The sequence below is a fragment of the Peromyscus eremicus genome, chromosome 1, assembly GCF_949786415.1.
Source record: "Peromyscus eremicus chromosome 1, PerEre_H2_v1, whole genome shotgun sequence".
Lineage (NCBI taxonomy): Eukaryota > Metazoa > Chordata > Mammalia > Rodentia > Cricetidae > Peromyscus > Peromyscus eremicus.
The window spans coordinates 99,489,990-99,506,679 of record NC_081416.1 but is presented as its reverse complement, the minus strand read 5'-3'; the positions used below and the strand labels follow the sequence as shown (position 1 = coordinate 99,506,679).

General features: G+C 40.3%; 1 protein-coding gene across 2 annotated transcripts in view; it reads left to right on the top strand.

Moving 5' to 3' along the window:
- The window catches only part of Fam168a (family with sequence similarity 168 member A), a 135,972-nt gene that overhangs the window by 72,910 nt on the left and 46,372 nt on the right, over window positions 1–16,690 (top strand). For both annotated transcript variants that reach the window (XM_059270411.1, XM_059270406.1), the window contains exon 2: window positions 5,852–5,939. In XM_059270411.1, the coding sequence (XP_059126394.1) occupies window positions 5,870–5,939 (70 nt within the window). In that variant the 5' untranslated portion in view covers window positions 5,852–5,869. The remainder of the gene's footprint in view (window positions 1–5,851; window positions 5,940–16,690) is intronic.

Sequence of the window (16,690 nt, the reverse complement as noted above, 5' to 3'; positions counted from 1 at the left end):
TGCCTGCATGTATGTCTGTCTGCAGGCCAGAAGAAGGCAGCAGACCTCATTACAGATGGTTGTGAGCCACCATGTGGTTGCTGGGAATTGAACTCAGGACCTCTGGAAGAGCAGTCACTGCTCTTAACCTCTGAGCCATCTCTCCAGCCCCAAGTCGGTTCTCTTCTACTTTTACATGGGTCCTGGGATTGTTGTATGTGGGTTGTTAGATGTGTGGCAAGTGCCATTACCTGCTGAGCCATCTCGTCAGCCCTCTGGGTATTTCTTAATCCATTCAAATTAACACCTAAAATTAACCATCATACCATCTTCAGACTAAAAACGAAATCTTCATATTGACCTGCAAGACCCTGAATTATTTTCCCTTGTTGCCTGTCTGATTTTAATTCCTATTCTTCCTGTACTCTTCTGTTAGAATCCATATGACTTGGTCCTTTAAATTGTTCAGGTCTTTGCTCACTCTGTAGCCCAGGCTGGCCTTGAACTCACAGAGATTCGCCTGCCTCTGCCTCCCAAGTGCTGGGATTAAAGGCGTGCGCCACCACTGCCCAGCAACCCTGTCTAAAAAACATGTATATGGGGCAGGGAGGGGGGGGCAAGATAATAATTAGTATAGTCATTTTTTTTTATATCCTTCTGTTTGTTTGTTCAAGACAGAGTCTCACTGTGCAGCTCAGGCTGGTCTTGAACTCATAACTCTCTGGGTTCTTCCTCAGGACTAGGATTATATGTTTGCCAGAATACCTAGATCTAGTGTCTGTGGCCCAGATTGGTTTTAAATTTACTTTGTAATAGAGACTGACCTTGAATTACCAATCCTGCCTCTATCTCCTGAGTGCTGGAATGACATGCCATCACACTTGTAGGACAAACTTTTTTCTGGAGAGACGTGACATACACATCTACTCACCCCAGATGAGGAGCTCACTACAGACCAAATTAGCGATTTGCACCAGAATTGAAGTTGTTAAATGATTGAGTTTATTGATATTCCTTAGTAGTATAGGTGAGGAGATACTGTCAGAAGTGGGACAGTCAGAGACATTGTATCACTAAAAAGCCACCTCCACACCAGTGATGACTCAGGAAAGCTGTGTCTGTGGACTTCTTTGCACAACTTGCAGGAAACTCTGAGAGATGCCTTTCTGCAGCATGGTTAGTCACCACCCCACAGTTTTTTACTGCTCTCTAAAATTTTCACACATTTTAAATGCAAATCCTGTATTAGATCTGCAATTTGAAAACCAGGTATGGTGGTATACAATATATATGATATGGTTATTCTAACACTTGGGTTATAGAGGCAGGAAGATCAGAAGTTCCTACACAGGCTCTTAAGGCTGACCAGTCTGGGATACCTGAGGCCCTATCTCAAATAAAAAGGCAAGAATATAATTTGAAATTTTTCTTTCACCCTGTAACTTGTCTTTTTGCTTTTTTGATGGTGTCCTTGTTTTGTTCATAGTCCAGAGATTGGACATCAAGCAAAGCAGGCAAGTACTCTACCACTGAGCTATGTCTTCAGCCCTCTTTCTTGCTTTCTGAGAATGGATTTCTCATTAAGTTACCAGAGCTGGTATTGAACTTGCTCTGTAGTCCAGGCTGGCTTGTGATCCTCCTGCCCCAGCTTCCCAAGTTGCGGAGATTATAGTCCTGCAGCACCAGGCCTGGCTTCTGTCTTGTTTTGAACACAGGGTCATATTACATATGTAGCCAGTCTAGCCTGGAACTTGAGATCCTCTTGCCTCAGTTTCTTGAGTTACTGGGATTGCAGGGGTATGCTACCATACTGGCTACTGGTTCCTCTTAAAGCAAAATAATAATAATAATAAAATTATTTACTTAAATCGTCTCTATCCCCCCTCCCTTTTTTTGCTATTGTAGCATATTTGGGAGATTATTGCCAATCAAAGATTATGAAGGTACATTCCCCCATCTTCCTCTCTTTGCTTCTAAGGGACTTATATTTTTAGTTCTTAAGTCTTTGATCCTTTTGGGTGCTATTCTAAACTCTACCCTCTGTTTGCTTTGTGGTCTTGCATGGTTCATTTGCCCTTTCTCAGACTCATTTTCCATCTGTAAAATGGAATCAGTTAATTTAGCTAAGTATGGTTACTTCAAAGTCTTGAATTCTTTTACTTGTAGTTTATTAAGTGATATAGTGAAAAACACTTAGACATATAAGGAACCTGTATGTTTGAATGCTGCTTTTGTAAAATATGCATAAAAATATATTTTCTGAATGAAACACTATTCTGAATAAATGTCAGCATATAATTTAAAAAAACTAAAACTCTTATCATCTCAAGCTGCATTTCAGGAGCTTAGTAGCCAACACAGGTATAAGATCTTTCCTTTCCTTCCTCTCTTAGTGCAGGGTTGGGGGAGGGATATGTGATATACAAACTCAAATCCAAAGCCTTGTGCATGCTAGGCAAATGGTCTACCTTTTAGTACATTCCCTAGCTGATACATTGGGGCTGGAGAAATGGCTTAGCAGTTATGAGCACTTATTGCTCTTTCAGAGGACCTGGGTTTGGTTCCCAGCACCCATATCTGGCAGCTCACAATTGTAGTTCCAGTTTGAGGGGGTCCTATGCCCTCTGACCTCTGTGGGCACTTAACACTCGCATGGTGCACATAAACTCATTCAGGCACACAAACTACATGTAACAAATAAATCTTGAAAATATTTCTGTCAGTACATGACATATTGGATAGGACAGCTTTAGACTGTCCATCTGGAAAAGATGAAGATTCAAAAAATGGCACGACTTGGTCAATTTTTAGTATGTTTTTTTTTCTCAGTAGCTCTTTTAATCTCATCTGAAATAAGAATAATGCCAGCTAACTATTTAATAAATAACTGTATATGTAGGTTCCTAATCTGTAAAGAAAATCCTTACAACAACAAAAATAGATGCATTATTGTCAGGAGCTGGGAGTAAGGCAGGGGATTGACCAAAAGGATATAGTTGAAAGTAATAAAAATCTTTACATCTTGATTATGGAATTATAGTTATTTGTATAAATGAATACATTTTTAGGCTCAGAACTATATTCCTAAAAAGAGTAAATTTTACTATGTGTAAATTCTACCTCAATAAACTCATTATTTAAAAACAAAAACAAAAACAACTTATAGCTGGGCCATGGTGACGAATGCCTTTAATCCCAGCACTTGGGAGGCAGAGGCAGGCAGATCTCTGAGTTTGAGGCCAGCCTGATCTACAGAGTGAGGAAACTGAGGCTCAGAATGGTTAGGACACTTGTTTTCTGTTGATATGTGGTAATTGTAGAACCTAAATCTGCCTGACAGTAGAACTTGTGATTTTAGCTGATGGTTTTTAGTCTGTCCCTGGAATGATGAGCAGTATACAGATTCTGTTGCAAAGGATAATCCCTTGGAAGCTAGGAACTCTGATCTCAGCTCTTCCCCATAAGTGGCTATAGTAGTCTTACTTTAATTTTTTGTTTGTTTATTTACTTTTGAGACAAAGTCTTACTGTGTATCCCAGCTGGGTCTTGAACTCACAGCAATCCTCCTGCCTTAGCTTTTTCAGTGTTGGGATTACAGCTTTGCATCATCATACTTGGCTTATTCCAAATATTAGACCCTGGCAGATGTCTTCTCTGTCAGTTACTGGTTGGGATTGAATTGATGTTGTTATGCCATGTCATGGTCTCCTATGTCTGTCTGTGGCTCTCATTTTGGAGCAGCAGGAGATCTGTTTCACAGCTGATGAGTTTCTTTGATTGTAAAAACATTTCCCATTTTGTCCAATCAGCAGCACAGGGTGTGTTCTCAGTAGGAGAATGTGCAGATGTTTGTAGGGCCAGTTGTGCTGCCCAGCACATGTTTTAGTCTGTTTGATGCTGCTATTACAATGCCACAGATTGGATAATTTATAACAAGAAGTTTATGTGCTCACAGATCTGGAGTTAGGAAGTTCAGTAACAAGGTGCAGGTGTCTGGCAGGGTCTTCTTGCTGTGCCAATCCATGATAGAAGAGGAAAAGAACAAAACAAGAGGGTAGGAAAAAGAGCACAAGAAACCACATCCATTCTCTGTGGGGAACCCTCTCCAGTATAACAGCATTAATCAGTTCATGAGAGCGGATTCCTCATGGTGTCTTAAACATTACACCTCTTACTATTGTTACGGTGGCCATTAGGTTTCCTACACATGCTCTTTAGTGGATACCACATTGAAGCTATGGCAGCGTTTTAACAGTCTAATTTAACTCTGACTTGTTAGGCAGAGAACTGGTTGAGGAGAAGAAGGTCCAAATTAGGAAAAGTGTTCAAGCAATCATCTCTCTTGTCCGCACAGATGTTGTCACACTTTGTTTATATCTGCACATCACTTTACAGTTAGCAGGAAACTTTAACATCAGAGTTAATTCTCAGCTCTGGTTATGAAAATGCTTTTTTGCTAAATTGAGCTGAAAATACACATACCTTCTTTTAACATATATCCTCAAATTGTAGCTTCAATTGGTAGATAAGTGTATTGACCCTGTTTGTTAATTCTGACGTTGTTTGCCAGGGCTTTGCATTAGGTAGATTTATGAAAGTTCTAGATTATGAAATTTACCACTGGCGTTTCCTGTTTGTCTATCTGATGGGCCTAGTGCCCTGTCCTTGGGAGCCGATCAATTCTCCACCTCTCATTCCAGAACCCTGGACAGACTTAATTAGTCACAGAGCTGTTGTCATCAAGCCAGATGTTCACTGCCTGCCTTCAGCATTTAACTTGTTTCCTGTCCTGGGGTGCAACAGGAGTTAATGACCTAAAAAATTGCCCATCTATCATGTAAACCTAGTTAGGAGAGAATTGTTGGATTTTTATGGAGTGTAAGTAATATATCTGGAGACACATATTCAAACATGTCACCTTATGTGTAAGATATGGCTTTCTAAACAAGATGGGACAAATTGGCTGGTTAATAGAGCTTAATGACAGTTTTTTCATTAATCAGAATGGAGAATGTCCTTCATTAAGGTAATTAACAGAGCACTTGTGCAGGTGATAGTTATTGCACACAAATTTCCAAGTTTATTTCTTTCCCTTGAATACATTTGGCAAGAAGTCTTGGCTGTGTTTCTTTTTCTACATTAAGATGTTCAATGGCATCAAATTTCCCCTTTGGGGACCATTAAGATAGTTCAGTAGGTAGAGATGCTTGCAGCCAGATCTGACAACCTGAGTTCTGTCCCTGACACACATAATGCAAGAAGAGAATCAATTTCTGCAGGTTGTCCTCCGACCTACATATGACACTGTAGCATGTGCATGAGCACACAAATAGATGAAATAAAAATTCCTCCTTTTTTCCTTTAAAGATGCTAGTAGCTTTTATCTTATGTACAGGCACAAGGGGTGGACAAGACATTTGCTGTTCCTTCCTCCTAGCAGGCTAAGTGCTCACCACCAGACATCCAAGCTTCCTTGGTGAACTGAAGAAGTATGACATTTTCCAGCTTGTGAGTTAGCATCATTAGAAATAGAAAAAACCTTGGAGATCAACTAATCCACTTAATATTAGGATATTGAAGTCCAAAGAAGAAAGGTGATTTGGTCAGTGCCACACTAATGTCAGAACTCTCTGTGGGATACCGGGGTTAATATTAAGTTGAGAGCCTAAAATGGCTGAGTTGACATTAAACAAGTTATTGCTCTGTTATTCTTCATTTGTAAAGCGGGAAAAGTATTATACTCTGTTTAGTCCCTTTTTCCCTATACCAAGAGGCTTCCCTTTGAGTATAACTGAAGGCTTTAGAGGAGAAGATGATGTCAGAGGGAGTGAGCAATTACTAATCAATACTGTCTTACTTATTTTTGCTGTAGGATCCTCAGTCTTCCACAATGAACCCTGTTTACAGCCCCATGCAACCTGGGGCTCCTTACGGCAACCCTAAGAACATGGCCTACACTGGTGAGTGATATAAGAATGGATTGTTGTTTTTCAATTATTCTTTGATAGTTTCTTATATTTATTTAGTATATTTTAGTTGTTTTTACTCCCATTATCCTTTCTCACCCCTTCTTCCAGTGAATGCCTCTAACTTGCTTAGTGACTTACAATTTACTCCAGGGCTCCAGAAGCTGGGGAAGCTCCAAAGTTGGGGAAGCTGGAAAAGGTATATTTAATCAGGGTCCTGTAGTGATGGAAATAGAGGTGACAGACAGAGTCTCACTATGTAGCCTTGGAACTCACAGAGCTCTACCAGCCTCTGCTTCCTGAGTGCTGGGATTAAATGTGTGCCACAATGCCCACCAGTAGAAGGGGCTTTCCTGGTTAAAGGCTATTGAATTATCAACAAAAGGGAAGCTAATACTTACTGAGCACCTGTCAGGGCTCTGGCCTGTGGTAGGTACCTTTAATATCTTATTTCACTTTCACTTATTTATGTATTTTAAAAATGAATTTTACAGTGTGTGTGTGTGTGTGTGTGTGTGTGTGTGTGTGTGTGTGTGCCACACTCACTTTGATACAAGTATGGAAGTCAGGACAACTTTGTGGAGTTGTTTCTCTCCTTCTACAGTGTGGGTTCTGGGGAATCAAACTCCGGTTATCCGGCTTTGTAACAACTACCTTTAACTGCTGAGCCATCTCTCTGGGCCCTAACTTTGATTTTAAAGTAAATCCCATACAATGTAGCTTGTTATCACCATTTCACAGATGAGAAAATCATAGGCATAGTGAACACCACAGGATCAAAATTAGTTAACTGAACCCAAGTAGTTGCTTCTGAAGACTGATCTTTTTTAAAAGCTCTTATATTCCAGTGTGGTTTTTTTTCTTCTGTTTTTATGTGTGTTGCTCTTTTGTTTGGAATGTTGTTATTCTCTGACTGTCTCACCTTATCCCTCAAGAAGTTTACCTTGAAGCCAAGCATGGTAGCTCACACCTACAGTTCCTGCACTTGGGAGACTTTGACAGGAGGATTTCCATGTGTTTGAGGCTAGCATGGGCTACTGTAAGGCAGGCAGCATATAATTAATACCTGGCATAAAGTAAGTGCCTAATGATAGTTACTCTTATTTAAAAGTAAAGTTAGGTAGGGTGTACAACAGTGGAATTGAGTGAAAAGAAAATGTACCTTAAGGTATTTAGCTTGTATTTTGCACATCACAAGCCTTCAAAAATATTGAATAGAAATCAAGATAGGGTAATATTATGAGTAAACACATTGGTTACAAGGTATGGTAGAGGTTAGAGGCTGTCACTAACTGGTACAGTCAGACCTAACTTATAAGAGGTCCTAGGTTCAATCCTCCAAGGCAAAAAAGAACATATAGCCAATTCTTGACTGTAGGAAAGAAGTAGTGAAGAGGAAAAGTAGCTAAAAATTTTGGTAGTGGGGTTGGAGTTGGAAAACTAGGAGAGTTTTGTTCCAGCATAGAGCCACTGACAGAGTGGAAGCTGTGAATTCTGTCATTCTCTTTATATTCCTCCTTATATGTTTTACTATATACATTATGTAGACTAGGAGTGAAGGTATCTCAGAGAGCCTGTTGTCTGAAGTTGGCTTTTTCTTTTCTTGACAGGGTCTCTGCATAGCCCTAGCTGTCAAGACTGGCCTCAAACTCAGAGATCTGCCTGCCTCTGCCTCCAGAGTGCTGGGATTAAAGGTGTACTCCACCACATCCAGCAGTTTTGTTTTTTGTATGTTTGTTTGTTTGTTTGTTTGTTGTTGTTTTAAAGACAAGATCTCATTGTGTAGCTCTCTGGCTGTTCCGGAACTCTATGTAGACCAGGATGGTCTTGAACTCACAGGAATTCCCCTGCCTCTGATGAAAGGCATGCAACCTCATGCCCAGTTAAGTCAGTGTTTTTAACTGCTGAGCCATCTCTCTATTGTTTTTTGTTGTGTTTAGGATTAAACCCAGAGCCTTGCACATACTAGACAAATACTCTACCCTGAGCTACACATTCAGCCTCAGCTGTTAATGTTTTTAACCTTAATAAAACAGGTTTCAGTAATATACATTCAAATAATGCTCTGAATTACATTAGAAGTTCAGTTTGGTAGGATTATAGCAGTTATTTCTAACTTTCAATCCCACCTGTTACATTTACCACAACAGCTCTCTCGTTTTTTTTAATCTTCATAGTAAAATATTTTCTGTTTGTACTGTTATATACTTATCTTGATAAAATTATTTCCAGTAGTCAGGACACATGGGACAGACCTAGCTCAGGGAGCTTGTTGCTTTTTCCCTTCCGGTTCAGGGTGTTCCCAGTAAAGTAAGTTTTTTTGCCAGAGGCAACTAAGCTGTTTTGGCGTGTAGAACCCCTGAGCTTCTGTAGGGTGTCAGTTTCCTATTTGCTGCCTTTGTGGCTAACTTCATTCCTAGGAATTGCTAAGCTTGAGAAGGCAGGAAACAGTTACACTTGTTGATTTGCACTAAAGGATCAAGCAGCATGCTATTGTCTCTGCTGGGCTCATGATAGAAATTTGACAGTGCATTTTAATTGAATGAACAGCCAAGTTCAAAATTCAGCTCTGTTAGTGAATACCTGGATGACATTAACCAATTGATTAACTTCCCTAAACTGAATTTGTTTTGTAAATTGAGATAACATTATAGATATTTAATAGGATGATTGTGAGAATTAAATTAGATAATTTGTACGTTAGAGGGGGAGAAGAATTTTTTTGTGTCTACTAATCAGTGAATGTTATTATCCTAGAATTTAAATTCTCTGCTAGCAATTCTAGCACCCTGCAGGTAGCTTAATAACACACATAAAGAATATATTCAGTTTTTACCTAGACTAAGCTTTCAGATTCATAGACTTTCCTTTTTATTTTTTTTATTTATTTTTTATTTTTTTTTAAATGACTTTCCTTTTTAAGCTCATTTTCCTGTTGTATCGTTGTACTTTTTTGTTTTATTTAGACTGACGATAAGACTCTTAAGTTTCTAGTTGTTTTGTTTTTACCCTTGGTATGTGAGACAGGGTGTCATGTGCTCCCAGCTCACCTTTAACTGACTGTGTAATCGGAGATGACTTTGAACTCTGAATTCTACTTCTTCCTCCCAAAGACTGGAACTATGCATATGTACCACCATGCCAGAGTGGGTCCCAGCTCTGTGCAGGGAAATTTGGGTTTCTACGCTCCTGAGGCTGATCATATCCTTATCTCCTAACCTTAGTGTCTATAAAAAGCAGTTTCTTTGCTGGCCAGGACCCACACACCTTACCATAGCAGCCTGACAACAGCCCATTATTTAAACTTCCTGTTTGTTTTCCTCCTCCTTCATTTTTTGATTCCTAAGGATTTCATTTTCTTTCTTAAATATCTGCTTTGCCTAAGAATAAGATGCTTATTATACTTCATCCAACTTCTGTAGGTTTTGTACAGGAAACAGATTTTCAAGTTATCTTATATACGGCTGGAAATGGAGGCTTGAAGTGAGATGAGTTACTAAATAGAGTACATTAAATATTTATTACTGATGATAGTAATACCTGTGTCAAAAGTTTTAATTGCCGTTTGGCAAGTACATGCTAGGTAACACATGTATTATTTATAATTAATGATTTTAAGTTTCATAATAGTTTTCTTTGCAGATAAAGAAATTGTGACAGCTTAATTTAGGCCATGTGATTTGAAGTAATTTATAGCTTCTCTGAAGGATACATAAAGATTTGAACTCAATTTTTTATGAGTTTATATTATGTGTTCATTTTTGTTATATGGAAGTGGTCTGTCTTAAAGATGTGCTACTTTCATAGCAGCCAATGATAAGTGTCTTAGGTTTCTATTGCTCTGATAAAACATGACCAAGAGCAACTTGGTCACAATCTGTGTCTGTTGTTGAACTTCGCCTAACTTAAAGTATTTCTTTAATTTGTCAGCCCAAGCTGCCAAAGATAGGCAGTAAGTGCAGCAGACACACGAATACCTTTCTCCTGGTTCACCTTAGCAGTGGGCTCTTGATAGGATTTTTTTCCCCAAGAAGCTTCAGAAAAGATTTGTTGCTACAATTTCTAGATGTATATATACTTCTCTTTCCTTTCCTTTAAAAAAAGGATTTATTTTTATTTTTTTATGTGCCTCAATGTTTTGCCTACTTATTTGTGTATGCACTACATGTGTGCCTGGTACCCTTGGAGTCTCTTTTCTGGCATAAGATACCCTAGAACTGGGGTTACAGAAGGTTGTGAGTTGCCCTATGGGTGATGGGAACTGGACCCTGGTCTTCTGTGAGGGCAGTAAGTGTTCTTAACCATTGAGCCCTCCCCCACCCCAATGTGTGTTTATGTAGCCCTGGCAGGCTTGGCACTCACTGTGTAGACTAGGCTGGCCTTGAGCTCACAGAGATCCAACTGCTTCTGCCTCCTGAGTGCTGGGTTTAAAGACACGCTCCACCACCACCTAGCTGTTTCTGTTCTTAAAATATTCTGATGGTATAAGCATCCAAGTATCACCCAGAGGTCTGGTGTATGTTCTGGACAGAGGAAGGTGTCTAGAGTGTCAACAGAAAATGAAAATATAGAGAAATAGATGAAGCTCTAAGCAATGGATTTGTTTTTTACTTTTTCACAGATTTGTTTTTATTTGTGTGGGTTTTTTTTTTTTTTTTCTTGGTTTTTGGGTTTTGGGTTTTGGGTTTTTTGTTTTGTTTTGTTTTGTTTTTTTCTTTTCTTTTTTTTTTTTTTTTTGGTTTTTTGTTTTTTTTTTTTTGGTTTTTTGAGACAGGGTTTCTCTGTGTAGCTTTGCGCCTTTCCTAGAACTCGCTTTGGAGACCAGGCTGGCCTCGAACTCACAGAGATCCGCCTGGCTCTGCCTCCCGAGTGCTGGGATTAAAGGCGTGCACCACCACCACTGCCCAACCGGTGTGTATATTTATGTTTCTCTGTATATATGCTATATGTGTGCAGAGGCTGGAGGAGATCAGTGGGCATCGGATCCCCTGGGATTGGAGTTAAAAGCAGTTATGAACCACTTAACATGGCTACTGGGAACCAAGCTCCAGTCTTCTGAAAGAATAATAGCAAGCACTCTTAACTGCTCTGTTAACATCGCTCCAGACTAATTTTTATTTAATGTGTGTGTGTTGGAGGAATATATGCGTATATGTCTGTGTGTGCCAGTGCTTGCATGCCGTAGCATATATATGGAGGTCAGAGGACAATGTCAGGTGTCACCAGCCCTTGCTTTCCACCTTATTTGTTACTAGCTACTGCACTGTGCGTGACAGGTTTGCTAACTTGTAAGCTTCCAGTGATTCTTGTCTCTGAATCCCATCTTACTGTAGGAGTGCTAGGATTACAGACACACTGCTGTGCCTCCCTTTTTTACATGGTATCTTAGTTATTTTCTTATTGCTGTGATAAAACACCATGACTAAGGCAATTTATAAAAAAAATTGTTTAATTTGGAGCTTAAGGTTTCAGAGGCTTAGAATTCATGACCATCATTGTGGGAAACATGGCAGCAGGCAGGCATGGTGTTGGAGCAGTGGCTGAGAGCTCACATCTTGAGACACAAGCATAAGACAAGAGAGCGCTAACTGGGAATGGCCTTTTGAAACCACAAAGCCTACCCACAGTGACGTACCTCCTCCGATAAGACCACATCTCCTAATCCTTCCCAAACGGTTCTACCAACTAAGGACCAAGGATTCAAATATTTGAGCCTGTGGGGGCATTCTCATTCAAACCACCACACATGGGTAATGGGGAGTCAGACTCAGTTTTACCCACTGAACCATTTCCCCGGGTCCAACAATTTTTATTCAGGCTAGTATGTATATGGCTTTCTTTGCAGGATATGTATGCTATAGTGGACCATAGGCACAGTCAGGGAGGTTGTGGTATAAGAGAAAACTTTAAGAAAAAGAAGAGCTTCATATAAAGTTTTGAAACAAAGACCATCGATTATAGGGACTCAATACAGAGGCTGATATGAGCTCATTGGTGAGATGGGTGTTGCTAGGTAAGTCCTTGTGCAACTGGCTTATTTGGAGTAATTGCAGTCTTGAAGAACTTTTTGTAGTAAATCCTGTAACAGGCATATGTGCAGGAATTTCTTCAGACATACCCTACTACAGACATAGGTCTGTACAGACTCCTTCTTCATGGCCTCCTGGTTCCATTTTGTTACGTTTGATGTAAGTAACTCTATTTGATACTTGTAACTTCCAGAGTCTAAGCTCTACTACTGATAGGCTGTGGCACATTGGTAGAGTTATTTTAGCTTTTCTGAATTTTAGTTTTCTCAGCTGTAAAATGAGATGATGACCTAAACCAGTGGTTTGCTCATGGGTCTGTAAAGGCCCCTAGTATAGTCCCTAGCTAAGTTGTTGTAAAGCACAGCAATGAATATGCCTTTGTAGAGAAGCGATTAGAACATAGAGATATCTTAGAACTGTGCGGTGGTTGGAGACATAGTTCAGTGGGTAGAAGGCTTTCCTGGCATTCACAAGACTCTGTTTGATCTCCAGTGCTGCAAGAGAAATACCAAACCAGACCCACTATATGATGACAAGTTATTACACTTCTGTGCCTCAATATATATTCTACAAGAAAAACATCATAAAAGGTTTGGAATGCTTTCTTCACAAGAAGGCAAAGAGTACTAAATATAACTGTGCCAGCCATCAACTTGCTGTGTGGGTCCCAAACCCATTTAGAAAATAATTATGAGATTTAAGAACATATGAAGCCTTTAAACTAACTTACCATTATATGAATGAAAAGATGGAGAATTCAGTGATATGTAAAAGTGATTTGTGTTAGAATTGGGTCTGATGCCTAACTCCCCACTCTGGCCTGTGTGTTCGTGGTCTCTCTACCTCAAGGAAATGACTAAAGTTTCACCTTCCTTTCCCCATATTCTGTCCTGGGTACTTCCCACTCCTCTGTCTACTGCCTGGAACCAGTTGCAGTGCTCTTTGAATGTTCTGGTTTCAGACTGTAGCAATCAATATGTCCAATTGCTACAAATTCTTAAGCTTAGTGCAGTAGCACATACCTATAATTTCAGCACTCTGGAAGTAGAGGCAGCAGGATTGGGGTTCAATGCCAGTTCCAGCTATAATAAGTCCATGTCCCCCCAAAACAAACAAAACTGAAAAAAACATAGCCCCCCCCCCAAAGGGGAAAAAAAGCAAGCCCACAATCTGAGACTCCTAACTCCCTGTTCCTCCTTTCCCTCCTTTTTTTCACTAACAGGTTAGCCAGGACTATGATGTAATCCTGTCTCAAACAAGCAAAAAAGATGTAGCAGTTTATCAGCTGAAAGACCTTGATAATTAACGAAGCTGCCAGCCTACCGATAGAGTGAATGATCTGATCTGTCAGTATGACTAAGAAACACTCTCTTCTGTGACCCTGCCTAATTCTGTGTGTGTGTCTCTGACTCTCTCTGATCACCTTGTAGAGCTTTTAAGATGATCTGACAGCTGTACTTCATTTGTGTATGAGAGGGGATATGTGGCAGCATTGGTGGTCCTCCTCAGCTGCACTCCACCTTATTGTTTTGAGACAAGCTCTTTAATTGAGCCTGGATCTCACTGATTTTCAGCTGATGGTCAGCCATCCCAGGAATCCTCTTGTCTCCACCTCCCCAGAGCTGGGATAACAGCATACAGCCATCCTGGATTGTTATTTCCTATGCTTACATAGCAAGCACTTTACTGATGGAGCTGTTTCCCCAGTCTGGTGCTTTGTTCTTTACACAGGACCTCCCCAAGGTTTTCTCATTTAGTTTTTAAAACAGCTTTAGAGAGATAGCTTTTATTTTCCAAGTAAAACAACTAGGGATCAGCTTCAAGGTCATACTGTATAGCAGAACCTAAACCACAGATTTTTTTTTTTTTTTTTTAGTTACGAAGTAAATGCTTTCACCACTCTGGAGTATGTGGCTGTATCTTGGACACCACAGTGATTAGCATCTCAGATGAGCCAAGAAAGCAAATTCAAATCCCTGAAATTGCTAACACTCCTTTGATGTTGAAGCTGGTTTTCTCTGTTCAGAAAAGACCCCTCAGGTCACTTCACTTTTTCAACTTCACTGAAGAACTTCATGGAATGAACTGTTCTTACTGTATTTATGGCTGCTCTCATTGTTAAACCTAAAGGACAGTTTTTAGACCTCATCTTAATTTGATCTTCTGTATCATTTGGTACCCTCATTGTCCTCTTCCTCCCCGCTTTTACTCTTTCCACTTTTCTTCCGTTGTTTGGGGGTGGGGTGGATAGGATGGTTTCATTTCACGCTGGCTTCAAACTTGCTAGTTCAAGAGATGACCTTGAACTTCTTTCTGATCCTCCTGCCTCCACTTCCCAGGTACAGACAAAAGTCTCATTTATACAAGTGTTGAGAGTCAAACCAAAGACAAGCACTCTACCCACTGAGCTATATCCTCAGCCCCCCCCTTTTTAATTTAAATATATCCCTTTTTAACATGTATTTGTTGTGGTCTGGCACATGTGTGTGCCAGAGGACAACTTGCAGGGATTGGATTCCTCCTTCCCGGGTTTGAACTCAGGTCATCAGGCTTGGTGGCAAGGGCCTTTACCCATTGAGCCATCCCACCAGCCTCCTTTCACACCCCTCCCTGAAGCAAGCCTCCCTTGCTTTTATTGAGTCTACTACAAAAATTGTTTGTTTTTGTTTGTATTTTCTTTTACTTCTTTAGCTGTTCCTGAATTGTAGTCTCCTTTTAGGGTTTTCTTCTGTTCACCCACTGAAAGTTGGTGTTGCTCAAGGGCTCAGTTGCTACGAAGCTGATTTATACTGTGGCAAACACTTCCTCTGAGCTTCAGATTAGTTTATTCTAGCTGTCTTTCAAACATCTCTGATTGTTTCATACATTGCTTAGACTTACATTTAAAACTGAGCATATTGCCTTATCTTTCCCTTAAAACCTGTCTTTTTCTTTTAGCAGTCTGTGGTTTGTTACCTCCTGTTCTCTCAAATCAGAAAATACTGATATTGATAGATTTTTTCTCTTGTGAATGTGTGTGCGCGCGCGCGTGTGTGTGTGTGTGTGTGTGTGTGTGTGTGTGTGTGTGTGTGTGTGCGCGCGCGCGCTTTTGTGTGTTTTTTTGCTAGGATATAAAAATCATGAGTAGGCAAGGAAAAGCCCCTCCATTGCGATCAGGAGCAGGATGCAGGCAGAAGCAATTAGCACCCTCGAGTGTTAATAGTCTTCATGTAGACCTTAGCCCTGTAGGTGTTCCAGCTCCTGTGTGGTCTGAGGGGTCAGGACCTTTAGTCCTTGGCAGCTGCCATTCTTGCATCTCTCACGTTCTTGCATCTCTCAGCCTAGGTTCTGGACCCTTGGCCATGAGGAGTTGATAGCTCTCTTAGCTCGCTGTAACTCTTCTGGTGACCAGAGCCTTCAATTTCTCTTTCTCTTTTTATTCTTTTTTGTTTTGTTTTGTTTTGTTTTTTGTTTTTGTTTTTCGAGACAGGGTTTCTCTGTGTAGCTCTGGCTGTTCTGGATCTCTCTCTGTAGACCAGGCTGGCCTCGAACTCACAGAGATCCTCCTGTCTCTGCTAGGATTAAAGGTGTGTGCCACCACCGCCTGGCTTTTTTTTTTTTTTTTTTTAAGTTAAGACAGGGTCTCACTGTGTATGGCGTGGAACTCTATATAGAATTAATTGGCCCATCTTCCTGACTTTGACTCCTGAGAGCTAGGATTAAAGGCATGTACCACCACACTTGCCCTTTCAGTCTTCTTTCTGCTCTCTCGTTGTCTCCCCCATCTCTCTCTTCCTTTCCCCTCCTCTTTCGTATACACACACACACACACACACACACACACACACACACACACACACAAGCAGGCAATAAAAGTTGGAAAGATGGCTTAGCAGTAAGAGCATTATCTGCACTTACAAAGGACCTAGTTCAATTTCCAGCACCCATATGGTAACTCACAACCACCTAACTCCAGTTCCTAGTGATCCTGCACCTTCTTCAGGCCTCTAAGGAGTACTAGGCACACAGGCAGTATGCATACATACAGGCAGGCAAGCAAAATATTCATACACATAAATAAAAAGAAATAAATAAAAAGGTTTCTCTGTGTAGCTTTGGAGCCTGTCCTGGAACTCACTTTGTAGACTAGGCTGGCCTCAAACTCAAAGAGATCTGCCTGCCTCTGCCTCCCGAGTGCTGGGATTAAAGGCATGTGCCACTACCATCCGGCAAGAAATCTTTAAAAAATAAAATGCTGGGGGCTGGAGAGATGGCTCAGAGGTTAGGAACACTGACTGTTCTTCCAGAGGTCCTGAGTTCAATTCTGAGCAACCACATGGTGGCTCACAACCATCTGTAATGAGATCTGGTGCCCTCTTCTGGCCTGCAGAAATACATGCAGACAGAACATTGTATGCATAATAAATAAATAAATCTTTAAAAAAAAAATAAAATGCTAATGTCATTATCATTAGTTTACATTAATCACAGACTAGTTATTGCAGTAAAAACTACCATTTGTAACTCTCATTAGGCTGGCTAGGCACTTTATAAACATTGTCTCCATTTGCAATTTATCAGGTAAGAGCTATTATTGTTTTTCATGTGTTTACTTAGTTACTTACTCATGATACTTAGTTTCAACTAAGTGACATTCCCAGGGTCTAGCTGCTTATAAAAGTCACCTTAAGCAAACTATAAAGAAACCTAGGGAGGGCATGAGGTCCTCCTGTTCAC